The sequence below is a fragment of the Arxiozyma heterogenica genome, assembly GCF_036370985.1.
Source record: "Arxiozyma heterogenica strain weizmannii chromosome Unknown scaffold_30, whole genome shotgun sequence".
Lineage (NCBI taxonomy): Eukaryota > Fungi > Ascomycota > Saccharomycetes > Saccharomycetales > Saccharomycetaceae > Arxiozyma > Arxiozyma heterogenica.
Window position 1 is genome coordinate 537,817 of NW_027042683.1, and position 26,853 is coordinate 564,669.

Consider the following 26,853-nt stretch of genomic DNA (forward strand, 5'->3'; position numbering starts at 1 on the left):
ATCAATAGCATTTAATTGTTTGATTCAAATATATATATATACTCCCCACGGAAACTAATGAAAATAAAGCAATTTCTTTCCTTATTTTTTTTTTTTAAATTCATAGAGAGCAAAGGGTGGAGAAAAATAATATCATTAAACATTCATGTATAAAAAATCTCAAAATATTAGTGCATGTGTCATGTAAAAAAAAAAACAAATCACATGTTTTCTGTTTAATACTATGTACTTATAAATTCACTGAAACTGAAAGAAAAAAAAAAGCATATAGATAATTAAAAGAGAGATTCTGTAAAGATTTAGGAAGATAGTTATACATTGACTGTTCTTAGTACGAAAGTTCTGAAAATTAATTTTCTATAGCTTTGTTTATAGTCATTATTATATTGTCATTTTTACTATCTATTCTATGGCCTTGTTTCCTAGTATTGGGTAGTAAAACAACATTGTAATGATGACATTTTGAATAATTAATAAAATCTTTGTATTCTTCAACTGAAGACCTTTTTTTCTCCTTTTAAAAAGATTGTTTCAAGATGACAAATTTGCAAAGCTATACTCAAGACTAAATTATATTACAAAATCCATTGATGTGACATGCATCTGCCTTCTCGTAATTACTAGTGTCACCAACAAATAAAAAAAAAATATTTCACTAGGTAATGATTATTTAATTTTTTTTTTTTGGTTAGTCATTTTGTTTTTAATTTTTGGTTCTCTTTGTATATCTGTGGATTACTAAGCTACACACCCTAATGCAGTAATAAATTGGTTATTAAATTTTTTGGAAAAAAAAAAAAAGAAAAACAAGTTATTATCCTATAAAATATATAAACCCTAAATACAATTTCACATTAATAAAAATAGAAAATGTGAACCCTAGTTGTATAAAGCAATTATAGTTGTGAAACTATTATAACCCTACGGTATTTCATTTCTATATTATTTTTTTAATAGACACTATAGCTAGTGTACACAAAAAAAAAAAGAAGAAGAGATAGCTGGAAATATTGTTTAGAATAAAATACTAAGACAAGCTTAATCTACTCTTATGAATATCTAATAGTCACCAATATCCTTTTGTACGTCACAGGATTAAGAATTAAGATACGTTTACAATTTTGGTTGACTAAAATATAAAACAAAGCAAAACAAAACAACATTATATTCTCTTTTTCTTTTTCGTTTTTTTTTTTTTTTGAGTGGTGGACTTTCATAAAGTAAATATTCGATGTCAGATCTAAATCATTCAAGTAATAATCCTAATATTAATAATGACAGTAGGAATATTTTCACCACAGTTAATGATAATATCGATAACTCCACTATAAATAGAACAAAAAATCAATTCTTTGACATTTATGAAAAGATATCCAGTGAGAATTTAACCGTAATAGATAAACTAAATATTTTGACAAGATTCAAAGGTCATGTTAAAAAAGAATTAGTAAACACTGATTATATACAATTGTATTTTAAAACACTATTATACATTCCTAACTATATTAAATTGTTGAATCAGAAACAATCCTATAAAGATGATCAAGAGGAAACCATAAAGAATCTTCTTCTGACATCGCACTCTGCATTATCTTATTTAGTTAAAAGAGTATCATATCAATCTCCAAATTCTATCAATAATACTATAGTTAATGATTTATTATCTTATTTTATTGAAATTCAAGATACTGTAAATAATCAAAGCATCAACATAGCGAAATTTAATTTAAATAAAAAAATATGGTTATTGTCAAATAAGGCTATTGAAATCCTTTATTTAACCGTTCCATTATATGTAGAGGATGCTTTATTGAAACTTTTTAACAATTTAAATGAATCTGATAATTACTTATTAGAACAGTTAAACAATAATCATTTGAAATATTTATTATTAATTATTGATGATTTAACTAGGATAAATTTACAAAGTAATAAAACTAGTAGTAATACAACAATTTTTTTAGAGATTTTTTTACCTCATTTCATCCATCTATTGAATAATAACAAACTTTTTGATCTTAATGGTACATATCGTGAAGATACAAACAAAAAATTGATTGTGGAATTAATTAATGATATCCTAACTAAATATCTAGATAACAAGGTATTTTCTGAATTCAAATCTAAATTGAATAACAGTAGCATAAGAAACTATTTTATGAAAGAAACAACTACAGATAAATCTTCAGATACAGGAAAAAATAAAGATAACAATAACATTGATAATAATGATGAGAAAATATCGATCGATAATAATGCTACTTCGATCCCTTCACTTGGTTTGTTTGATTTGGAAATGGAGTATAATATGTTGCTAAATGATTATAAAGCGCCGCAGTTGACCAATTTACTTAACCAAAACCATTTAAAATATAAATCTAAATATGAAAACCTAACAACCTTAGTGAACGATTTAAACACGTTATTGGTTCCATTTCATGAAAGAAAGGAAACTGAATCTAATTGGAAGGTTAGACAAACGAATATTATTATGATAAGAGAGAAGCTATTAATTAACGAACAACTGCTCAAAAATAATAAAAGTGAAATGGTTTCCGCTTTAAAAGAAATGAATTTCGTTGATAATTTATCAAAAGCTATTTTATCTTTAAGAACATCATTATCTTTAAACTCGTGTCAATTATTAAAAGAACTATTAGAATTACTAGGTGATTCTATGCCATTAGTATTGCTGGATCAAATATTCACATTATTAAAACAGCTTTTATCTTCAACAAAAAAAATATCTTCACAGATGGCATTGCATTGTTTGATGTGTTTTTTCATATGTGTTAATGAATTCCACAACAAACTGTTTCAAAGTGCATTCACTTTAATGAATGAAAAGAGCATTGTTCCAAGAAATTCTTCGACAATTTTTCTTAGAATTTTCATTATTAAGTTTAGTAAAACTGTGAAATTAGAGAACAATTTATTATATGTAGAAGAGTGGTTGAAAAAAGGTTTATTAGATGCCCAAATAATTGTCAGAGATTCGATGAAGTTAACTTTTTGGTATTTTTATAAGGCATACCCTGAACATGGGAAATCTTTATTACATAATTTCTTTTCCCCACAATTGAAAAAATCTTTAGAATCATCTATACCTTTGCATCTATCCATTGATTATGAAAGGCCATCAAACAGCTCTTCTTCGAATAATTCAAGACGCTCAAGTTTGCTAAATGCACATTTTCAAAACAACGGAAGTAAGAGGAAATATCCAAGTTATGCACAACCGACACAGTCGTCATCCATCTTGCAAAAAATCAACAATGTAACTCATGGAAGTAGTAATGGAAATTTTGGCTATAGATCAACTAGTGATAATATTAGTCATTCGAATGACTTTGTTTCCAAAAAATTTAAATCTAGCACATCAACAATGAGTAGAATTGATAATAATTCATTGATAAAAAGAAAAGTTAGTGCGCCAGTGAGGCATACTGGTAGTAATAATAGTATATTAGACGTTGAGAACATGAGTCAATTTGATATAACTGATGAGATAAATAGTCCACATTCCAATCCACTTATCCAAAAATATTTGGAGAATTCTAATTCTAAACAAAATACATCTTCTACAATTAATAAAACTCCTCTTGATAATAAATATGGCCTTATAGGATCAGAAGAAGAATCAAAAAAAATTATTGCTTCATTTAAATCTCATTCGTTACAAAATTTTATACTGAACCCTCAAAATTACAAATATCCCTTGCAATTATTGCAAAATTTTCTTTTACGTAAATCTGGTAAGCTCCTGATAGAGACGACTCTATCCACAATTATGCCATATATGAGACAAATCTTATTAAAGGTTCCGATCGAGTTGAAAAATCTACTTTCATTTCCTGTGTTTGTGCAGTGTATGCCATTAAAATTCATAATTGAACTATGTTCCATTTGTAATATGAATATTGATGACATAATTTTAAAATTGAATATAAGTGATATGAATAAATTCATAAATGAAATAAGTTCTCTTTTCAATGATATGACATCTGAATACTCTGATAAAAATGTCTCTCTATATTATATGAAGTACAGAGAAAAATTTTTTAATTTTACAATGAATGTATTGATCTACTTATTTGAAGATAAAATTCATTTTGATATCCAGGATCCTGATTTTAAAAGGTTATTGAAGTTGGTATCTGATATTTATGGAGATGAGTTTGATAATACCATTTATTTCAATTTAATATTTCAACTTTATATATACAATAAAAAAGTATTCTTAGAATATTTGAATACTCTCAATCTGGTTTCCAAGAAACTTAAAATTTCAAATGAATTACAAATGCGAGATCCGACATTCGAACTAACAAGCACCAGGCTATCAAAATCCGTCAAAGAAAAACAAATAACTACAGAAGTGGAAGATAATTCATCTCAAGATGTTTTGGCTATAGATAATCATAATGATGATATTACCATAAGAAAGTACATGGATATGACCATGGTAAATCCATTTAAGCAAAATAACTCCCTTAATGGAGAAGTAAATCAAAATGATGACCTTGGAAATAAAATAAAACCTGAAGATAGTGAGAATGGTACATCACATAGTACGTTAGATAGTACAGAAAATAAATTATCTCAGATGACTAGAGTTGTTAGTGTTTACCAGACTATTGATTACACAAAGTCTAATCCTAAACCACTAAATAATATTAAGGAAGAGGAGGATGGAGATAAAAATGCTATTAAATCAGAAATCGATCTAAGTGATATTTTCTCAAAGAAAAAATCTGTAAATGAGTTGAATATGATGGTCAGAGGAGTCAATCAAGTAGAAAATAATAAATTAGATAATATCAATTTACGTAATGAGGAGGATTTCAAACCGGAGCAGGAACATACAGTTAAATTTAGTACTGATCCACCAAAAGTGATCAATGATGAAATGAAGACCTTGAGAAAGGAAAACGAAGACGGTACATTAACTTCTAGCCCAGAGATAGAGGTCAGATCACCAGATGTTAATTCAAAATTAGTTTTAGTGTCTAACAATTCAGAAAAAATACAGCCGAGAATTAAATTAGAGGAACAATTAGAGATACCAAGGGATGTAACTGTTCATCATGGAGATAAATATAATTTAATGCATTTGTTGCCTGCAGATTCATTTATTTTATTTGAATTAAATGTAATTATTGCAAGTAATTATGGACAGACACGTGATTTCACAATTAAGAAGCGTAATCAATATGATCATCTTCTGGAGGCAGTGAATAGGATAAAAAGTGGTATGTTTACCATGAAACATTTGATTTATTTAATTGAACCTTTAATTGAGTTAGATCTGAATGATACCTTATTGCTTAAATGGTTACAACAAGAGGGTGGATTTGCAAAGTTACAAGATATTTGTTTAATGTTACTACAGTCTACTGATGAAACGATGTTGATTCCAACGAACATGACAAGTAAAGCATTGATATTACTACAGTGTTTATTGTTAATAAATGAACATTTTTCAGATAAGATGCAATTATCATCTGGGTTTGCTACAGAGATATGGGATCAGTTTATTATATTGGTTGATAAATTATCTGATTATAATAATGAAATTTATAATCTTTTGATAGAGACAAGGCAGTTGATGATACATTTAAAATATTTTGATTCTAAAAGAATAACAAGCATTCTGAATAAATTATTGTTTATGATATATGAATATGAAAAGAATGTGCCTTCTAATTCCAACAATTATAATCCACAGCAATTAGTATATGTTTCAACAAAGAAGAAGGAAGGTATGGTGGTATCATTTCTATTAGGGACATTATCAGATATACTCAAAGATTATAGGAGACAGAAGAATCCAAATAATACTGTTGTTATTAAAAATAACCAGTTTTCTGAAATTATACAATCATTAATATCATTTACAGAATTTGAGATAACTGAATGGAGATATGAGAGTTGCAATATACTTGCAAGCATCCACTATATTCTAAAGACTATTAAGAAATTACGTCAAGAAGAGATAGAAGGTCTATTTGGTCAACTAAGTAAATTTTCTTATAGATTGATTAAGTCCATGGCATCAAGTATTTAGAATATTTTCTAAATACGAGGTTTTAACTCTTTATCATTATAAGCATATATACATATATATATATACATGTGTGTGTGACACAAAAGAGGCATACAAATAAAGTGTATTGATCTGCATTCAACTATTATATTATGATAAATATTAATCATATATTCTCTGTACGTCAATTTGTCGATGGTCGCTATTACTGTCAGGCATTTTAAAAAAATGCAAAAAAAAAAAAAATAAAAAAGTTTAGTGTGACGTGGCAAGAATCTATTTTTTCCCAGTTTTTGGGTTCCTTCTTTTTAAAGTAAAATTGGTTCTATGGAATGGACACCAGGAAAGTTTGCATGGCATATCTAACCCACTGAAAACAGTCTATAGTTTGAGACATTTTTTTGAGAAGACATAGTACAAAAACAACACATATAATATCAGTGATTAACATTTTCAATCGTATGTTGTTTGTTCAACACAACTTCTCTGGGTGAGAAGTTTACTTGACTACATTATTTTAAAACACTATTTCTGAATACCACTTCAGTTTTTTCTATATGTAGTTTTATGTAATATCTTTTATTTTACTCTTTTGGGTTAAGATAAAACGGAGCTTAAAATGAATAAGTTCTCTCTTTTCTCCTTTATTTTTTTTTGTTCTCTCCCCACAAAAGATATAAAGAAAGTATGTAGTGAGAAAAATAAAAAGACATATTGTTTAAAAATATAAAAAATAAAATTGCCTTTTATATATTGCTTTATTTGTCCCCAAGAATAATGTGGTTGGTTACAATAACTATATACTTTTTCTGTAGATAACGAATCATTCGATAGTAATAATATTATCGATAGCTATCTCATCGATAATATTAATGAAGAGAGGTATGAAGTTGAAAAGTTGACCAGAACTATTGGCTATTAATGTATCAGTTGATGATGTTGCTTGTTTGTTTTTACTTATTTAGTTAGCTACACAGATAAAATGATAGCATTGTATGTTTTATTCTATTCATTTTTTTTCATTTATTTCTCACTCTTTATCACCTGAAAAAAAGAAAAGAAAAAGATTTCGTGAAATATTATCCATTTTCCCTTTTTGGCAATACTGGAAGAACTCCATAACTAAAAAAAAGGAAAAAAATAACACATTCGCCCTTTTTTTTTGGCGTTTCTTTTTTTTTTTTTTTGGAAATCTTTTCTTTTTCCAATTTTCGATCGAAGGATATCATACAATTAGAACATATGCTGATTATGGAATTGGAGTCTACGTGTTTTAGCTGCTAATTGGGTGGATTCTTTATTGATCTATAAACTATAAGTTGAAGACTAAGGTTTATGCATAACCTTTTAGACTTTTATCTACCTTTATTATTTTTTTTTCAGATCTGATGTAGAAAGTGCTCCATCAACCAGAGAAAACACAATGACTACTAATGATGAACTTATTCAATATTTTGGACCAGAAGTATCTAAACCAGAAATAACTTCTGCACTAAATAATCTACTTAGGTTGTATGCAATCACAGTTGAAGAATTATTTATAAAATGGGAACAATTCTCCCAGAATGAGAGACATGAAAATCAAACTGCCCTGACCGTAGCCAATATTGATCAATTTAAAAAATTTTTGCAAGCTAAAATAGAAAAATATGCTAACTCAGTGGGTGATCGTTCTTTTAATGGTGGTTTAAACAATGATAGTGTGTCATCTTCTATAAACAAAAAAATTAGGCCTGTTAGAGTACCAAATAGTAGTAATGGTTCAATGTTTGGGTTTAGTTTACAGAAATCGCCTATGGTCACTAAAAAACGTAAGGTAGAAGTAAAAATAGAACATGATAAAAGTAGCCAATTAGATTTTAAAAGTGAAGGCGATAATTCTTTTAATTACGACACAGAAGTGAAAAGTGAATCCTCGGTTCAACTATCTTCCACACCAAGTACACCTTTTATGTCAAATTCAAAATCGTCTAATGTTGTTTCAGGAAGTATTCTTGATTCATTAAATCCCCAAAATATGGAAATTTCCCAAGGGTTGCTCATTCCAGGGGAGAATCCAAAACAGCACATAAAGATTCAACCTTATTACGACCCATCAAAGTATAAATTCAGAACGATGAGACAAAAACTGGTAGATGTATCGGATGTACTAGATGAGCAAATTGAAATTGCAACCAAATTAATACAAGACCATTATAAAATTTCACCTACAAGCTTTGGTGATCCTACAATTCAGTCGCAAAATGAAGTATATGCTGTGGGTAGAATTGTTCCAGATTCTCCAACAGCAGATGGATTTCTAAATATTCAGTCTTTATCACTAGAAACATCTCGGATTGGCGGTGTGGGAAGAAGGATAAGGCTTAATTTTGATAATATAGAAGAAGTATCTTTATTTGCTGGACAACTCGTAGCATTTAAAGGAAAGAATGCTAATGGGGATCTTTTTTCAGTCAAAGAAGTCTTAAATCTTCCTTACCCAGATGCTCCTGTGTCTATAGAAGAAGATATTATTAATTATAAAGAATTGTTAGATAACAATTCATCTAAAATTGTTATTACTTCAGGGCCATATATAGCGGAAAACTCTTTTGATTTATCTCACCTTATAAATTTTGTTGAAAGGATAAACACCGATGTGAGACCACACGTTCTAATAATGTTTGGCCCATTTATTGATGTTACAAATGCCATGGTGATGAACGGTACCATCCCCGAATTTCCTGAATTGAAAAATCAGCCAAGAACTTTAGATGAATTATTTACAAAACTTATTGTACCCATATTGAAAATGATTGATCCAGCAATTCAAGTTATATTGATCCCTTCTACAAGGGATGTAATCTCTAATCATGCATCATATCCACAGGATTCTTTTGATAGAAAGTCATTGCAATTACCTAAAAATTTTAAATGTTTCACTAATCCATCAACTTTTCAATTAAACGAAATATATTTTGGATGTTCAAATGTTGATATATTTAAAGATATGAAAGAGATAATTAAGGGTGGGAATACATCTATGCGTAATAGATTTGATAGAATTGCTGAACACATACTTCAACAGCGTAGATTTTATCCGTTGTTCCCAGGTGCGATCCGAAAGATAACTATACCTTCGGAGGATAGAAAAGTATATAGACATATATCTGGTGCAGATTTAGAAGTATCCTATCTAGGTTTAACTGAATTTGTTGGTAATACTGCACCAGATGTGGTTATTATACCAAGTGAAATGAATCCTTTTGCTAGAATCATTAAGAATGTTTTGTTTATCAATCCTGGAAGGTTCATCAAGGCTAGAGGTGCAAAAGGCACTTATGCTCAAATATCTACATCATGCCCTTCGACAGAAGGAGATAGCCTTACTCGATTAGATGGAGATGAGATGTTATATTTGCATAATGCATGGAAACGTTCAAGAGTTGATATTGTGACCAGTTAAGGGTTCGTAAGTATATGATTCAAAAGAAAAAGACAACAAATTATTTAAATAATAATATATAGAGAAAAAAAGATTTGGGCATCTTAATATATAATTATAACTTGATTTTAATTTTCTTAACTAATTGTTTGATTGGAGAAGAACTATGTAAATTTTTAGTATTACTATTTCCTATCCTTTGAGGGAAGGAGTCGTTTGTGGCATCGCTTGATTGTTGAGTTAAAAAAGATTTCCTTGAAACTATTGATCTTTTTCTGAGAGAAAGTGACCTTCTAATATTAGAAATATTTTCTAATGGTTCAACTTTTGTGTTTTTGTTTTCCTCGTCACGTTTGTTAGATAGTTGTAATGGGGTAACTGGTACATCTTCTCTTTCTGCTTTAATAACTGTTGCTGCTGCTTTAGTTGCAAGGTCCTTATTGTTATGGATAACAGATACATCATGTTGTTTTGGGTATACCTTCACTGGATTTTTCAGGGTTTCTTCCTCGTTTTCAAAAATATTTTTATCGTATATTGCAGTCTTAGTTTGTTGATGGTGAGGATCTCTAAGAGGTAGACTAATCGTCATGGATAGTGTATTTGTGTCATTATTTATAGTTCTTGTTATTGCATTGTCTCTCTTATTACTTTTCAGATGATAATTATTTGATATTGAAAATTGATCAGGTAGAGTTGCACTAACAACGCCCTCATAAAGATCTTTTTCAGGTGTGTCTGGTGTTTTATTTGGAATACGATAGGTATTTATTATTCTCGGACTAGTTATTATTTTAGTGAATTTTGGTGATGATCGAGTTTTTTTATTATGTGTAATTTCTGACAGTATATGGCTGTTGGGAGTATGTTGTACGTATTTTCTAGGCGATATCTGAGGCGTCGATTCAGTAAATTTAAAAATATCCTCTGTGATATTTGCCTCTTTCTCATTTGATGAAGTGTTATTTTTGTGATTTATTCCATTCTTTTTTAAGATCTTAATTTTCATGCTCTTCATTTCATTTGTAATTTCTTGCATATAATTATTAGTTTGCATTACAATATCTAATAAATTAGTTTTTTTCGGTAGTTGTGATGTGCTAATAATAGGAATATGCCCAACTTTCGGAGTTTCTTGCAATGACACTAAAAGTTTGTAAAAAAGGTAATAAACAAGCAACGAAAGGTGTTCTAAAAATATACTAAATCTCAAAATTGTGCTCCAGTTGTACTTGAAGGGGTACCAACAATTCCATTCATCTTTTGTCAATCTTATGTTATTCTTCTTAGTATTTGCCAAGTCAGAATTAGAATATATCAGAGTTAAAGTAGGAGAAATAACTGATGATATAATTAAAATTATTTCCATTATGATATTCCAAGAATCGGATGTAGATGCAGATCCTTTGAAGTCATCTTCTAATTCAGAAGTTTCTGTAATATTGGGAAAAGAGACTGGACTATATTTTTTTATTGATCTCCACAAATCTAATTTAAAAGTAATTAGATTGAAAGTTAATAAGATAAAGGGTACCAGTGGCCAAATAATAGAAAACATAGAGATATAACCAAACTGAAGTACTAACTTTTTCATATTTTCATTATAATCAAATGACCCCCAATCGTTTTGTTGAAGGGAATTTATATAATCCCATGTTTTAAGGTCCTTCTTGAAATGAGTTTCAATATAATGTCTTAATTTTGGGTATATATTATGAGAAGTATCTTGAGCTGTATCTGCAGATATTCTATTTGCGTTAGTTTTGAAGATATGGATTCCTATTGGAAGAAGATTTTCTATAGCAATAGAAATAATTTGGTTAGTGACAGTATAATATAGAATTTGATCTTTAGACCTTTTAATATTCATAAAGAATTCATTTGATACTGTTGGCTCTATACGAAAAATGTTGAAGTAGGAAGTTGTTTTATTTTGAGTCACCTCAGTAGTAAAAACATAACCATAAGGTATGTATAAGAATAGAGTGATGATTAATGGGGCATAACTAGTAAAAAAGGTGATAACAAAGTCTTTTTCGATTATTGATCCATTTGGGTTAGAACTATTCTCCCATTTGACAAATTTCTCAATTAAGGCTTTTTTATATATTTTTGTTAATAATGTTGTAAGAAGATAATTCAGTAGAGATGGAAATAGTAGAAGTGAATTAATTGTCAAGGAGTCAGGAAATAATTGAGTTATGAAAACTTCAACCTTTAAACACAGCAACTGAATAAAAATTGAAAGAATTATAAATATTATGGCAATTGGAATAAAACAGCATTTCTTTAAAATCACTTTGTAATGTTCGTCGTGTTTCTTTTTTCCATTGCCAGATTGAAATAGAGTCACCTTATAAATGCCTTCAAATAAAAACACGTAATGTTTTCTTGACTTATAGATCCAAGTAGAGATAAACATGATGGACCAAAAGAATAATAAAAATGTGTATAGTTTATTGAATTCCCAAGAGGGTTTACTTCGGAATGCTATACGAACAAATATACCAATTATTGAAAGAGGTATCAACCAATGAATATAATATTTAAAATAAGCAAAATAAAGAGATTGATTAGAATTTCCAGAAAGCAAAGCTAATTCTACTAATTCCTTTTCTGTAGGAAGACTAAAGGGTATCCTTTGCATGGAATTTTTATACAGTTTGTCTAACCTTTTCAAAGTCCTCTTATCGTATATAGGAAAATGTGTTATGATAAAAGGTAAATCTTGTGAGAGTGAATAGATATAGTCATTTTTGATTTTCTCTACATCTACTCTAGTGAAGACGAAAACACTCTTAGCATCAGGGCCCGGTCTAGTCACTGCATCTAGTCCTCTTATTGATAGTTCTGCTAATAATTGTGCTAAATTATCTTTTGAATAGTTGAATATAATAACATAATTGGGATCTAGGTGGTCTAAACTTTTGTTATTATGTGACATGCTATGACAATGAATTCTGATGTCTATTTAAAAAGTTTGATTAACAAAAATAATATTGATGTGGTTGGTTCCCAGATATAATTATTTGCTGGTGTAAATAATAATAAAAATGATAGTATGTTTGGGAATTTCAGATATTTTATGACGTAAATAAAAAATATTTAAATACAAATGGAATATATACATATATGTTTGTATGTATATGTATGTATAGTCATATTCTATATCATTTTTGCTTAATTAACAAATCGTAGTAGGCAATAATAATTAGCGTGTTATGTTACACTTATATAATATATCTAATTATTAAAGATTGCTTCTGTTATTGACCTTTATTTTCGCCCTTTATTTCAAAGAATATGTACGAGATTTAAAAGAAGGGGGGCATTCATTGAAAATTGTCCGGTAAGGGTTAAATGAACCTTTAACACTATTTTATACCCTGATCTAATTCCTCTTGATATTCATTGAGGCCGTTACCCTTTAACAAAATCATTGGTTTACAGTCATCATGAAAATATGAGATACAATTAATACTTGTATATGAGAATCTATACAATTGCATATATGTACATGTTGTTATAACATATGTAGAGACTATATATAATTAGTTTGAGATAATCCATCTTAAACAATCTACTACATAGGTGGCTAAAGGACCTGCGAGAGTCGTCTTACATGTAATATTCACTGTATAATCTTGTTGACACTGCAATTTCATTAAACAACCAAAATTGCCATCTGTCTTGGTATGAACGATGCTAGCAACAAAAAGTGTATTGGATACATTGGTTTGTTCGATTATGTTCATACCAATTCTTTTCAATCTTGTTTGTAAGATTGTAAGCATTGATTCTATGGAGTTATGTCTTTCTTGAGTTTCATTTGTATTGACCATTAATATGTTTGCCACATGACACTCTGCCTCCTTTCCGAGAGCTGTTCCTAAAGTTCTCCAACGTGTAATAAATTGGGGCAATGTAACACTTGTAATGGTGTTTGAGTTTAATTTCTCACTGTTTATAGTGGAGATTATTGCTATACCTAATTTTAATGTAGTATGATTCGAAGTACTACCGCAATTAAAATATACGTTCATTAAGGGACATTTTTCTATATTAAAGGGTTTTCTTATGACAACCTGAACATTCTGTTCTGTTCTTTTGTGTGGCTTAATATTTGAACTTGTTAAAGCTTCTATATTTTGGAAGATATATTCAGGATTGTTTTCGATATGAGCAGCAATGAATTCAGTAGATAGACCTGTGATATCCCATTCAGTTTGGTTAATATATGTGAAACCTATCTTTATCTGATATGGTTCGATATGTGTTATACGATATAATATTTTTATTAAAGGTGAAGAATAGAAAATACCTTGTTTATGTTGAAGCATTCTAGTAAATCCTTCTTTCCAAGTGGAAGTCAACATTTGTTGAATGTACCTATTATTTAATCCTTTAGCATTGGTATTATTGTTATTCTCTTGAATTGGAAGTGGTAGTCTATTATTTTTTGCAGTCCTACTTTTTATTGAAAGTGGTACTAATGGTGGCTGTTGCATGCTTATATTGTTTGGAACTGAGTTAAATGGGCCTATATTTTCTGCATCTTTTGAAGAATCGTCTGAAGATATTTTATTGGATATTGTTAATTTTGAAAATTCTATATCACTATCATTCGAATGATTGTCCTGTTGTAATCCACCCAATCTTTTCAATAATGGATTTGATTTAGTATTGAATGAGGGCATGGTTTCAAATAATGTATTGATCAAAGTCATATTACCAGACATTTTAGAAATTTGGATTATCTTTAAATATTCATATGCTCTTGTTTGTAATTCGATATCTAATGAATTTAATTCCAGTTGAAAAAATTTGATTACTTTGGATCCAACTAAATTAGGTTCAAATTTATATAGTTGTATCATAGTGGTCAAAATCATGGCTTTTGTCATATTGAATACACTGTAATATTTTTCAGCAAAGATTGAAAATAAATTGTCTATTGATATCTGCTTTACTATTAAGGAAGGATATTGGCCTAACAAAAAGGCAGCCGTCTTTACGATATATTCTGAAGTATGTCTTTTGACTAAATATCCAAGCAGATTATGACAGGTCAGCTTTCTTAATTGAGGATTATTTACTACAATCTGACATAATCTATACCACAGCTCATTATTATCATTTAAATGATTATGGATGTTGTCATGATGAAATGAATTATCAGGAGTTAATGATAAGATTTTCAAAGAGGTTTCGATATACCAATTTGGATCTGTTGCAAATTTTTCTATCAATACTGCTATTTTAACCGAGACATTCGATTTTACTTGTGGATCAGAACTTTGTTTCATATTTGAGATAAAATTCAAGTAATGGGCTACTATAACTTTCACAGTATCTACATTTGCTAAAATATATAACAAATCGATGGTTTTTCTCAATATGGACATATCCCTTTCGTTATTCATTAAGTGGACAATTAAATCTAAATTCTCATTACTTACAGTATCAACAGCTACCCTTCCACTATCTGAACATAATTGGATCAATGAATCCAGAGTCAAATATCTGATGTTAATCTCAGAGGATCGTAACAATAAACAAAGAGTGTTAACTGAATTGATTATTGCTTCATTAGATGGATCCAATTTAGGTGCAAATTTAATTAGGGAGAATAATACAGTATTTTGTACAATTCTTTCTATTGGATCACTACTTTTTCTGTGGCCTAAAGAAATTGCATCTACTACACATTTTCTTAATTTATTTAAAGTTTCTGGGTCTAGATCTGAAGGGTGTAAACATTGCTTATTCATATTACGTGGAGGATCAATCTCTTGATATGGGGGTGCTATCAATTTGCTTAAAAGGGAAACTACTTTAGTTATTAGCCAAGGGTTTGGTATATTAGCAAATTTGTATTCTATGGGGAATCTATATATCCCTGAGTCTTTTGTACCCAAAACAACGCATGTATATAAAATATCTGTTAATTGAGGGACAATCCTGAAACAATATGAGGGGTCGATATTTGAAGCGATATACTCTACTAAGGGTAATGCAGTTAGAGTGACCCTATAATTATCTGTGTCGTCTAACAAGGCAATGATCTTCTGGATCCAAATTTGTTTCCTTTGGAAATTGTCTGTTAATATAGATAAATTATTTTTTAATAAAGATAAGAACGTTAAGGTTGATTTTTTCTTCAAATACTGTGATGAGGTTGGAGATCTAATGATTTGGAACACACTATTTACAATTTCTTCGTTGGATGCTAGATTGGAGTGTAGATTACCTACAGTCCCAATAAAATTTAAAGCCAAAGAGGTGAAATCATCTTTATTTGCTGAGAGATCAGAGAGTAGTCTTTGTAAGAACCTTGTGTGGTTGATTAGTGTGATTATCCTTTCATGTTCGAAGAAAAGTGATAGTATTAGATAACCCATGAATTTTTCAGAATAATGATTCGAATCTATAAGATTAAGTATTTGGTCTAATCCAAACAACAATTCATTTAATTTTGAAGTATTTGTGGTGATATAGATATAAGCCAACTTAGCTACATATTTTTTTCTTTGGTATCCGTCTAATTTAAGTGAAGTAGTAGTGGCAGTGGCGGTGGTGCTAGAAGGAGAAGAAGAAGAAGGATCTGATAGATTGGCATATGGTTCGAATTGTTTCTTTATTTTAACTAATTCATAATTAATTCTTTTTTCGTGATCCTGTGAATGTTGGGTGGTTCTGAGATCTGCTATGAAAAGTTGTAAACCTTTAATTGTATTCTTGGTCGATCCAATTGGGTTTTCCATAAAAGACTTCTTTTTGTCTATATTCATTTTGGATCCAATAAACCCATGTAACTAACGCAGTTGCTTAGTTAGAGACAACAATTCCAGTGGTATTATAGCCTAGTATTTAAGCTTTTCTTTCTGGGAAGATATTTCGACAGATAAGTATTTTGTGGTCACTTTCACATTGTATCCAATGGAAAGTAAGAAATACACATGCATACACATATACACAGTGCTCTTTCTTTGTTGCTCCTTCATTACTTTCAAATCAGCAAAGTTCTACAAAGCAGATTTATCCAGACCCAGACACCCAGGCGTCCTAATTTGGAAAATACAGAGAGATCATTTAAAGAGGGGACACCACTATTATTATCCACATGAATATATATATTTGTGGGTGTGGGTGTGGGTGTGTACAGATAGGTTTATTATAAAAGTCGATTCATAAGCAATGTTAATAATGATTTAAGTGGCAAGTTAAAAGATATAAACACTTTCTCTCTTTTTATATATATCGTTAGATGTAATATTTAGAAATGCAATTACACATGCTATTATTAACTAAGTGATATATACACCACAGACCGGTTTATCTATTATTGGTTACTCTTGTTTACACTACTTGTTTCACCTGTATTTCTCTGGCGTGCTTTCTGTGTTTCTCTGTTGTTATTACTGTTATTACTGTTATAATTTATATAATTGTTATTCTTATTATCATTTATTCTTATTATAAGTAAATTTTGTGAAAAATAGAAAAGAAAAAAATGAAAGGAAAATGGAAAGACATTTCCTCGAGGAAAATAAGTGAAATGTAAGTTAGTGAAAATTTTTGATAATCTTTTGATGAGCCAACACAACATAGCTTTGTGCTTTTTAATATTTGATCTGCACGATTTTTTGAACTCAGGTTAAAGAGAGCTGTTAGAGAGTTAAAGCAACAAGATCAGGATCAACAAAAGAAAAAAAAAAAAAAAGAAAGAAGGAAAATCAATATGTCTCTATGGGTAGATAAATATAGACCAAAGACTCTACAATCTCTGTCACATTCTGATGAGCTAACTGAATTATTAGAATCACTATCTAAACAACCAAGAGATTTGCCTCATCTTCTTTTATATGGGCCCAATGGTAGTGGTAAGAAAACTAGATGTATGTCTCTGTTGGAATCTATCTTTGGTTCAGGTGTATATCGACTTAAGATCGATGTTAGGCAATTTGTGACACCATCAAACAGAAAATTGGAATTGAACGTAGTAAGTTCTCCATACCATCTGGAGATTACTCCAAGTGATATGGGTAACAACGATAGAATTGTGGTTCAAGAATTATTGAAAGAAGTGGCACAAATGGAACAAGTCGATTTCTCTGATTCAAAAGAGGGTGGATTGGCACACAGATATAAGTGTGTTATTATCAATGAAGCAGACTCATTGACTAGAGATGCACAGGCCGCATTAAGACGTACAATGGAAAAATATTCTAGAAATATTAGATTGATTATGGTCTGTGATTCTCTGTCTTCTATCATTGCACCCATAAAGTCCCGTTGTCTTTTGATTCGTTGCCCATCCCCAGGTAATGATGAGATGGTGAAAATTTTGTCTGATGTCGTGTCTAAAGAAAATATTAAACTAGAATCCGGCTCGATATTAAACCAGATCTCGAAGGAAGCTAATGGAAATTTAAGATTGGCTTTATTAATGTTGGAATCCATGGCTTTGAGTAACGAATTACAACTGAAAGTTTCTACTCATATAATTAAACCAGATTGGATAGTAGTAATAAATAAATTGGCAAGAAAAATCCAAATGGAGAGAACAGTAGGTTGTCTTGTGGAATGTAGATCTATTTTATATGAATTGATGGCACATTGTATCCCTCCAAATACAATATTGCAAGAATTAACGTTTGCATTATTAAAATCAAATGCAATCGCAGATAAACAAAAGGGGAGGATAATTGAACATGCTAGTGTATTTGACGAGAGATTGTCACTGGGTAATAAGGCTATCTTCCATTTGGAAGGGTTCATCGCTAAAGTTATGTGTTCTTTAAATAATGATTAAGGTAACAAGAGTGAGAATAAGAATATAAATAAACAAAGAAGAAAGGAAGAGATATACTGGAATGAGAATAAATACAAGAAAAAGTGGATGTTTATGAAACTGTAAATCTATACTGAGAGGGAGAGGTCAGGGAAAAGAAGAGGGGTGACACATAGAGAAGTCAAATGTTTATATGCGTGTATTTATTAAATATCTACAAGAGGTTTGCTATTATTATATAGAATATATAGACTATTTTTTTCTTTATTTATTTGCTTAATGATTTGGCATATTACATTGTGTCTTGTCTATGCGCGTTTTTATTGAAAGAAATCTTTTTTTTAGTATCTCTAATCATCATTATATCGTCGTTTATGTCTAGATTAATAAATATAGGAAAGTCAAGAACATGAAGCAACGAAATACTATATTAACGACCTCTATAAAGAAGATATTCAGGTTCTTTTGATTTTTCAATACTTATTAATTTCTTTCTAGTTCTTTGGGATAAAGAACCTGGGACTATTATTTTTTCCCTCTTTACGGTTTCTAAATCTTTAAAAGTATGTAAACCGATTCTTACTGGGGCTTCTCTTGTAACAAACTCATAGACACCTGGTAGTTTAGTACCAGCTTTGCGGAATGCTTCTCTAGCAACTCTTTCGTGAAGATTGTCACCGTCTATTTCAAAGATTATTTTACCAGTAGGAACCCTTGTCATCCAATGATCAAATGCACCTTTACCTTTGCCCATTCTAGTCTCATTACCTTTAATACAGACAGCAATATCTGTCACGAGGCGTCTCCATAACCGACCGTTACTTAGAGGCCTAACATATCTCATAATAGCATTATCAGCCTCTTTTAACTGAATAGCAGTCAAACGCACACCTTCGGATTTTAATCGAAGTCCATATTTACCAAATTGTAAAGTGGAGCCTTTGACAGATCCACCTGTCCTTACTGGAACTCTACCTTTTTGTTTCTTACTTTGATAGTTGAATCTTGGAGCATATTCGTGCTTTCTACGGGCAATATTTCTAATTGATAGAGATATTCTACCTAATTGAACTTTTTGAGAATCAAATAACATTATTTATATTATTACAGATATGTGTGGGTGTATGTATATCTTTGTTAAAAATTTAATCACTTTCTCTTTAATACTTTTTCCTGTCTACTTTTCTGTTAAATTTGATTAATGCATTAACGACATAAACATACTCTTGGAAGGAAAGTGAGTTGGGAGATGATACTGCTTTTAACTCAACTCTATATTCTGTAAAACTTCTGTTAAACAAAACCTCTTCTTCTTTTTCTCCCTTTCTTAGTCTATTTTATTCTTCTTTTTTTTTTTCACTTTCAGATTTTCTTTTTCGGTTCTTTTATTTCTTTGAGGGATCTGATAACCAGTGGTTTCTCCCCTATTGTCTTTTCCCTCGAGGGATCTTATTTTAAAACCAATGGATGAAATAAAGTAAGAAGTCAGAGCAATACTGATATTGATGTACAGAGAAGTAAGGTGGATAAACAATGCCTTCAGAACCTTTGAGTGATATTTTGAAAAGGTGAAATTAATAATTTTAGAACTAAACTGAGGACTATCAAAATATAGGAAAAAAAAATAGAATAATAGTGCAGAAGGGATAAAAATAATCCATAATAATCCATAATAATCCATAATGAAATTGAACAAGGTTGATCTAGTAAACCAAAGTTTTACTCATCTGATTAGACGATATAAATTGACTGCATTCACTCCAATTAGAAGGCCTTTGCCTAAAACTTTAGAGATTGATGGTAAAACATATAATACACATTCTGATTTTACTAATGTAACTCCAACCATAACATCCCACTTAAGTAGACAATTACATCTTAACAAGGATCATCCTATCGGTATATTGAGGGAATTGATCGAAAAGAAATTAAATTCTGTAGATAAGTCTTTTACCACTTTCAACAATTTTAAACCTGTGGTCACCAAATTTCAAAATTTTGATTCTCTTGGCTTTCCTGAAAACCATCCAGGTAGATCAAAATCTGATACATACTATATTAATGAAAACTATCTTTTAAGAACACACACCTCTGCTCATGAAGCAGAATGTTTTCAGCAGATCAAAGAAGGTTTAGATGCAGAATCTAAGGGATACTTAATCTCTGCAGATGTTTATAGAAGAGATGAAATTGATAGAACACATTATCCTGTGTTCCATCAAATGGAAGGTGCAAGGATTTGGAAACGTAATAACTCTGAACTTTTACAAAATGATCTTAACAAATTAGAAAAGGTATTGACTGAGTCACAAAAGAATATTGTCCTAAAATGTGTTAGAGACGATCCAGAGATTGATCCAGTGGAGAATCCTAAACAAACGTACATGAGTGATCAGGAGGTCATTTTATGTTCTAAACATATGAAGAGATCTATTGAATTGATTATATCCGAAGTGTTTAATAGGAAAGTACAAAGCATGAAGGACGAAAAATTGGTTCCAAAAGAATTAAAATATAGATGGGTCAAAGCTTATTTCCCTTGGACTACACCATCTTGGGAAATCGAAGTTTGGTGGCAGAATGATTGGTTAGAAGTATGTGGTTGTGGTTTAGTACAACAGCAAGTGCTCCTCAATGCTGGTTTTGAAACAGATTCTACAATAGGTTGGGCATTTGGATTAGGCTTAGACAGAATTGCTATGTTATTATTTGAAATTCCAGATATTAGATTGCTTTGGACATCAGATGAAAGATTCCATAAACAATTTAAATCAGAACATATTAATAAATTCAAACCATATTCTAAATATCCAGGTTCTATTAGAGATGTTTCATTTTGGTTACCAAAACAGGATAATAAAAATGTAGGCAATGTTGTACAGAACATTGAAGTGCATACTAACGATATAATGGAAATTGTGAGAGATGTTGCAGGTACATTGGTAGAAAGTGTCAAGTTATATGACACTTTTGTACATCCGAAGACAAATCAAAAATCAATGTGTTATCGTATAAATTACCAATCGATGGATAGAAATATTACTAATGCAGAAGTTAACGAATTGCAACGTAAAATTGAAAAGGAACTTGTTAGTAGATATAATGTAATTTTAAGGTAGTGGGTATACAATAAAATAAAGCTTGTAAATAATAATTCAATGATCAAGATAATATGACTTATTATGTTCTTTTACAACGTGTATACATCTGTAAAAGAGGAGAATAAGAATATATAATTGTATTTCCTTTATAATGAATATTATTGTATATGTAATCTATAAATAAAAAATAGTTAGAACAATCAATATTTGAATGTACGAATTCACAAAAAAACCATTAGTATTATTATGATGAGCATGGTTATTTATATTTTTCTTCTGTTATTTAATTACAATTGTCCGGGAACGAGTTCTGCGGTAACTTGATAACATAAAGATTGTGTTGGTGTTTTATAGGAAGATCGATTAATGTCCTGTGTGTTTAATTCCTTAATGGTTAGTATTTTTCCAATAAACCAATCTCTATTTTTTATAGATAAATTGTTGTTATCCATTTTCAATAAATACCTTGTTCTTTCATTAAAAGCGGTAAATATCGCCCATAGAGGTGAAGAATTATCTGAGTTATTTTGATAAGACTTTTCAAGTAATAAATCTTTTTTCTTTGATATATCTTTATGTAGTTCACTTCTATTCATTATTGTAATATTGGGTATAGGAGGAGTTGATAAGTCCACAGAAGAGAAGGATGAAGTGAGCAACGAAGAAATAGACAGATTTGGATCTTTTATTGAGTATATGTTTTCTCTGGTAGGGAGAAACAATGCCAAGTCTCCTATTTTGAAATCTGTCAATGTTATTTTTTCTTTCTTATACTTGTCTAATAAATTTTTAAATAATTTATTTTCCTTTGTTAATTTCTTAGCAAGCATTTCCATATCGCTGAATCTTCTTATTATGGCCTGTTCATATAACTTTGTTTCATAAATCTTTTCCCAGTATGGTTGTAATTGAACAGTCAAGGTTTGTATAGAAGAAGTTATGTCTTTAGTACTATCTTCAAGATATATTGCAAAGATGTCCTGTAGTTTATGGTATACATCACTTTGAATATATTTTTGTTCATCATAGGTTATTATATTATTAACACTTTCATCTAATTTTGTTTGGCTAGAATTTTTCCTCAATCCCTTAACTCTTTTAATTTCTATGGACGCAATATCGTTGTCAGCGCTGTTGTTAGTCAATAATAATCCCATGTTTTCTAAAATAAATGTGTTGATCTTAAAAATCCTAAACAACTTATTTTCAACATCATGTATAATTTTCTGATATTGTACCACTAATGAGGAGGATTCAGTATTAGTAAATTCATATGTTTTATTTCTATTTGTCTTATTCTGAATTAAAGTGTTATTTTCTATCTTTAAATCTATATTCTCTTGAGTTATTTTTTCATTATCTTTCATCAAACTTTTATTTTCTTTTTTTAATCTTTCATTCTCTTTCTCTATAGCTTCCATGCATTTTTTTAAAGATTTATTGGTATTGCTTAATTCTTCAAGTTCATGTTGATACTCAGATTCACGTCTACTCCATTCGCCCCTATTAGAGTTGAATTTTAAATTTTGTTGTTTATTTTCGTGTTCTAATATTTTAATCTTTTGTTTCATTCTATTTTGAATATCTTGATTAGTCCTATTAAAACTATCTAAATTGTTTCTGTTCACTTTAAGTAAATTGTTTATGTCATTTATAAATTGGATTTTGTTGTTTACTAGCTCTAATTTTAATTCTTCTTCAAGATTCGTCAGTCTTAGAAGTTCAATATTTAGATTTGCCATAGTTTCTTTATATGCAGCCTTTTCAAGGTTCAAATCTGATATTTTTGAAATTTTGTCATTGAGGTTTCCTTTTATTTCTGAATTTTTAACTTTCAATGATTCAATTTTTGACTTCAGATCTGTAATATTTTCAATTAATTGCAATTCTCTTACTTTATAAAGTTTCAACTCTGGTTCATCTGCATGATTTGTATTATGATGAATTTGAAGTGGTCCAAGGTCCATTATTGAAAATTGTTTGCTTTCTGCACTATATTTTAAAAATGAATCATTGATGAGGGTTGTAGGCCAGGATGTCAAATTTGAATATTTTGACTCGTGTAATAATGATTCTAATTTTTGTATTCTTCTCTTATAAGATTCAATAAGATTTTTTGATTGCATTTTATTTGAATCAAACGGTCCTTGATCAAATTTAGCATGTTTTCTACTATCATTACAGTATCCGTCGTTTTTTTCAGTCACTATTTTCTCAGGTTGATTATTAGATCTTGGTATTGCCAATTCAATATTACTAGAACAGTTTATATTTTTTGAAGTCTCGTATTCAATATCTTTAAGATGATCTGTTTGTGCTTCAAGCAATCTCTTCTTTAAAACATTAATAATCTCTTTATTATCTGTTAATTTGTCAAAAGAACTAATGTACTTTTTAATAAAGTTTAAAAGTTTCAGACAAGTATCATCTAACGTTTTAATAGTAGTTTCATTATCATTAAAATCAATAGTGCCAAGGATTTTCGATTTCAAACTTTCTATATCAATCAAATAATACGGATTACTATTACCATTATTATCATCGCTGATTATTTCTCTTGAAGAATTTTTTCGGTTTGACGAATCATAATTAAAAAAAATCGAAGAAATAGATCCAAATATTTTTATCCACTTATTTCTTGTCAATAATTCCTCTTCAAGATATATATTCATTGATTTAAGATACTTTGAGTGTTTCATTAGTATTAGTAATGCCCAATTGATTTTTCTCCATGTTTCAATCATATATAATCCATAGACGATAGGTAGGTCTTCTATGTGTGCAAAGGCAACATCTAATGACTGAAATTGTTTTAAATCTTGGTTTAGATGGTCTAATATGAACTGTTTTAGATCAGTAATATTTTGTTCGATTTGATATAGTCTAGATGATATAGGTTTGGTTTCTTCTTTTAACTGTTTTTGGTAATCTAACAATTTTAAGGATTTGCAATATAAATCTTGAGACGTTTCAAATAATGGAAATAAATGCTTATCTTTTAAAGACTTTAATTTTTGGATCATATCTTCATCAATTTTAATATTAGTGTTATTATAGGCAGGATCATTAATAATGTTTCTACTGAAAGTTTTTGCAAAATTGATTGAGTCTTTAAATTGAGAAAATTCTGTGTCATTTGTCACTTTACAGATATCATCGTTATTCTTTGATTTAAAAGTTTGGTTCTTTAAAGAATTAAGATCTGATTTAAGTGTCTCAAAATCCTTTTTAATTTGTTTAAGATTAGAATTAATCTTATTGAATTTTTCCTCAATGATCACTCTTAGTCGACTCATTTGTAGATCATAATTTTTTAAGGTATGAAATTCAACTAAATCTTGTAAAGTCTCTTGGTCCGTATTTTTCAATTGATAGAGAGGCAATTTATTTAGAATTTCTATATAAATCTTTTCCCATTGCATATTTTCTCTATCATTTAATAGGTCATTGAAAAAATTATCATTTTTCTTTAACAATTTGGTTAGATCATCAATTAAATTTTGTAAATATTGGATAAAGATAAAACAGCTGCGTATTAAAATGGGCAACTTATTTGAGACTGAAGAAATTACATCGTTTAAATAATATCCATCGATTTCTAAAGCACTTAGCCAACCTAAGTTTGTTGTTAGTAGGGAAAGAAGACTGGAATAATTCAAATCAAGTATGATAACGTCTGAAAGAGGTGAAGATAAAGGTTTAATAAGAGTTAAATTATTTCCCCTGTAGTCTTCTATAATATTATTTTTACTGAATATCCAAATCTCTAGTGTATTTGATTTATTTAGGGTATTTAATATTTTCAAATAATTGAATTTATCTAATTTAATACCCATGGGACTCAAGAGTAAGCAGATATGATCCTCCTTCATTGACCATTTGGCATTAATAAAATTACATAACTCATTCCAAACAATAAAATATTGTAAATTAATACGTTGGGAATCACCAGTCTGAGAATTAATTAGTATAGCTGTGTAATCTGCAGGATCTTTATTCATAATTTCACTCCTTCCTGTATATTTAAAAGAAGAAAAAAGAAGAGAGAGAGAAGTAAAAGAATACAGTATTAGAAATTGTCTTTTATTTAGATGTGTAGAAATTGACTTATTTTTTTTTTGTATTTTATGTTGGAATGCTTTGAAGGATATGGATGTATAACTGAGACCATAACCTTCCCTATTCTTAATTATTACAATTATTATTAGTAAAATTATTTTTTGCACTTCCTCTCTTTATTAATTTTTCGTTTCAGTTGTTTGACACTTATATATTCTAACCTTATTACAAATTTATTTCGGGAATTCCAGTCAAACCATCAGACAGGTTCATATATGTGTAATATATATTTGTGTGTATGTGTGCGTCGATATGTATATTACATACTTCTTGACTGAACAACTAATAGGATAATAGAAGTTTTAACAGTGATAGAAACATGTATATAGATTATATGAAGAAAGTGGTTTGTTCAGATGTGCTGATTCCACTATTTTCCCTTCTTTGTTCTTTCCCGCCATCATCTCCCCCTTTCATCCTAAAGAGAATTTTTAGATAGATCAAAAAAAAAAAATAAAGAGACAAAGAAACAAAAAAAAAAGACGATGTCGACCAGAACCCACATACCGGGGAACTGTGTATAGAGAGAGAGATTTGTAGACATAGTGTTACTTTGTATGCTATTATAGAGTAGTAAGATGGAATGAAATATGGATATTTATGATGAAGAATTACATTATGAAAATTCTAACCAGAAACAAAATCTACTAGTTCAACAATAAACAAACTTCATTGTTATTGTTTTTATTGTTATAGTATTATAGTATTATTATTACTATTATTATTACTATATTTCGAATATTAGTAAATTGAATTTCTCAAATAGAAGTATTAGGAAGGTAGGCGATCCACATGACTATTGTATATAAACCATTAGATATTAATAATTTAAAACATTTCAAAAAGGTAAAAGAATTGATTGATATCGATTTATCAGAACCTTATTCAATATGGGTATATAGATATTTTTTGAATCAATGGCCAGAATTGGTATTTCTAGCATTTGATAGTGACGGAAAAGATAGTGATATGCCAATTGGTTGTATAATATGTAAGAGTGAGAGTCATCGAAACGCTAGATTAAGAGGTTACATTGGTATGCTTGCTGTAGATAGTCTGTATAGAAGACGTGGGATAGCTAAAAAATTGGTTGAGATAGCTATAGATAAGATGATTGAGAACGGTTGTGATGAAATTATGTTGGAGACGGAAGTTGAAAATAAAGTTGCACTAAGATTATATGAAGGTATGGGATTCTTAAGGATAAAAAGAATGTATAGATATTATTTGAATGAAGGGGATGCATTTAAATTAATATTACCTATAACAGAAAAGTCATGTGTTCGATCTACGTTTTTATTAAATAATGATGAACAATGTGTATAAACAGTGGGTAGTTATTAACAATCCATAAGAATTCCAGTTACTT

At 29.4% G+C, this 26,853-nt stretch overlaps 9 protein-coding genes across 9 annotated transcripts; 5 read left to right on the forward strand and 4 right to left on the reverse strand.

The window, feature by feature from the left end:
• Positions 1-1,231: 1,231 nt before the first annotated feature.
• STU1 (Stu1p) lies at positions 1,232-6,067 on the forward strand (the record flags this gene model as incomplete). Its single annotated transcript, XM_064860318.1, has 1 exon — positions 1,232-6,067. The coding sequence occupies one exon, from the start codon at positions 1,232-1,234 to the stop codon at positions 6,065-6,067; it is 4,836 nt and encodes a 1,611-aa protein (XP_064712979.1).
• A 1,402-nt stretch (positions 6,068-7,469) lies between these two features.
• Positions 7,470-9,491, forward strand: POL12 (DNA-directed DNA polymerase alpha subunit POL12; the record flags this gene model as incomplete). The annotated part of the gene is made up of 1 exon (XM_064860319.1): positions 7,470-9,491. One exon carries the CDS (start codon positions 7,470-7,472, stop codon positions 9,489-9,491), a length of 2,022 nt encoding a protein of 673 aa, XP_064712980.1.
• Positions 9,492-9,585: 94 nt separating this feature from the next.
• On the reverse strand, positions 9,586-12,414 carry PWA37_003806 (uncharacterized protein; the record flags this gene model as incomplete). The annotated part of the gene is made up of 1 exon (XM_064860320.1): positions 9,586-12,414. The coding sequence occupies one exon, from the start codon at positions 12,412-12,414 to the stop codon at positions 9,586-9,588; it is 2,829 nt and encodes a 942-aa protein (XP_064712981.1).
• Positions 12,415-13,021: 607 nt separating this feature from the next.
• APL3 (Apl3p) lies at positions 13,022-16,261 on the reverse strand (the record flags this gene model as incomplete). The annotated part of the gene is made up of 1 exon (XM_064860321.1): positions 13,022-16,261. The coding sequence occupies one exon, from the start codon at positions 16,259-16,261 to the stop codon at positions 13,022-13,024; it is 3,240 nt and encodes a 1,079-aa protein (XP_064712982.1).
• Positions 16,262-17,211: 950 nt separating this feature from the next.
• RFC5 (replication factor C subunit 5) lies at positions 17,212-18,285 on the forward strand (the record flags this gene model as incomplete). Its single annotated transcript, XM_064860322.1, has 1 exon — positions 17,212-18,285. One exon carries the CDS (start codon positions 17,212-17,214, stop codon positions 18,283-18,285), a length of 1,074 nt encoding a protein of 357 aa, XP_064712983.1.
• A 409-nt stretch (positions 18,286-18,694) lies between these two features.
• Positions 18,695-19,357, reverse strand: MRPL16 (mitochondrial 54S ribosomal protein uL16m MRPL16; the record flags this gene model as incomplete). The annotated part of the gene is made up of 1 exon (XM_064860323.1): positions 18,695-19,357. One exon carries the CDS (start codon positions 19,355-19,357, stop codon positions 18,695-18,697), a length of 663 nt encoding a protein of 220 aa, XP_064712984.1.
• A 589-nt stretch (positions 19,358-19,946) lies between these two features.
• Positions 19,947-21,383, forward strand: MSF1 (phenylalanine--tRNA ligase; the record flags this gene model as incomplete). Its single annotated transcript, XM_064860324.1, has 1 exon — positions 19,947-21,383. The coding sequence occupies one exon, from the start codon at positions 19,947-19,949 to the stop codon at positions 21,381-21,383; it is 1,437 nt and encodes a 478-aa protein (XP_064712985.1).
• A 269-nt stretch (positions 21,384-21,652) lies between these two features.
• Positions 21,653-25,366, reverse strand: ATG11 (autophagy protein ATG11; the record flags this gene model as incomplete). Its single annotated transcript, XM_064860325.1, has 1 exon — positions 21,653-25,366. One exon carries the CDS (start codon positions 25,364-25,366, stop codon positions 21,653-21,655), a length of 3,714 nt encoding a protein of 1,237 aa, XP_064712986.1.
• A 910-nt stretch (positions 25,367-26,276) lies between these two features.
• On the forward strand, positions 26,277-26,810 carry MAK3 (peptide alpha-N-acetyltransferase MAK3; the record flags this gene model as incomplete). The annotated part of the gene is made up of 1 exon (XM_064860326.1): positions 26,277-26,810. The coding sequence occupies one exon, from the start codon at positions 26,277-26,279 to the stop codon at positions 26,808-26,810; it is 534 nt and encodes a 177-aa protein (XP_064712987.1).
• Positions 26,811-26,853: the final 43 nt, after the last annotated feature.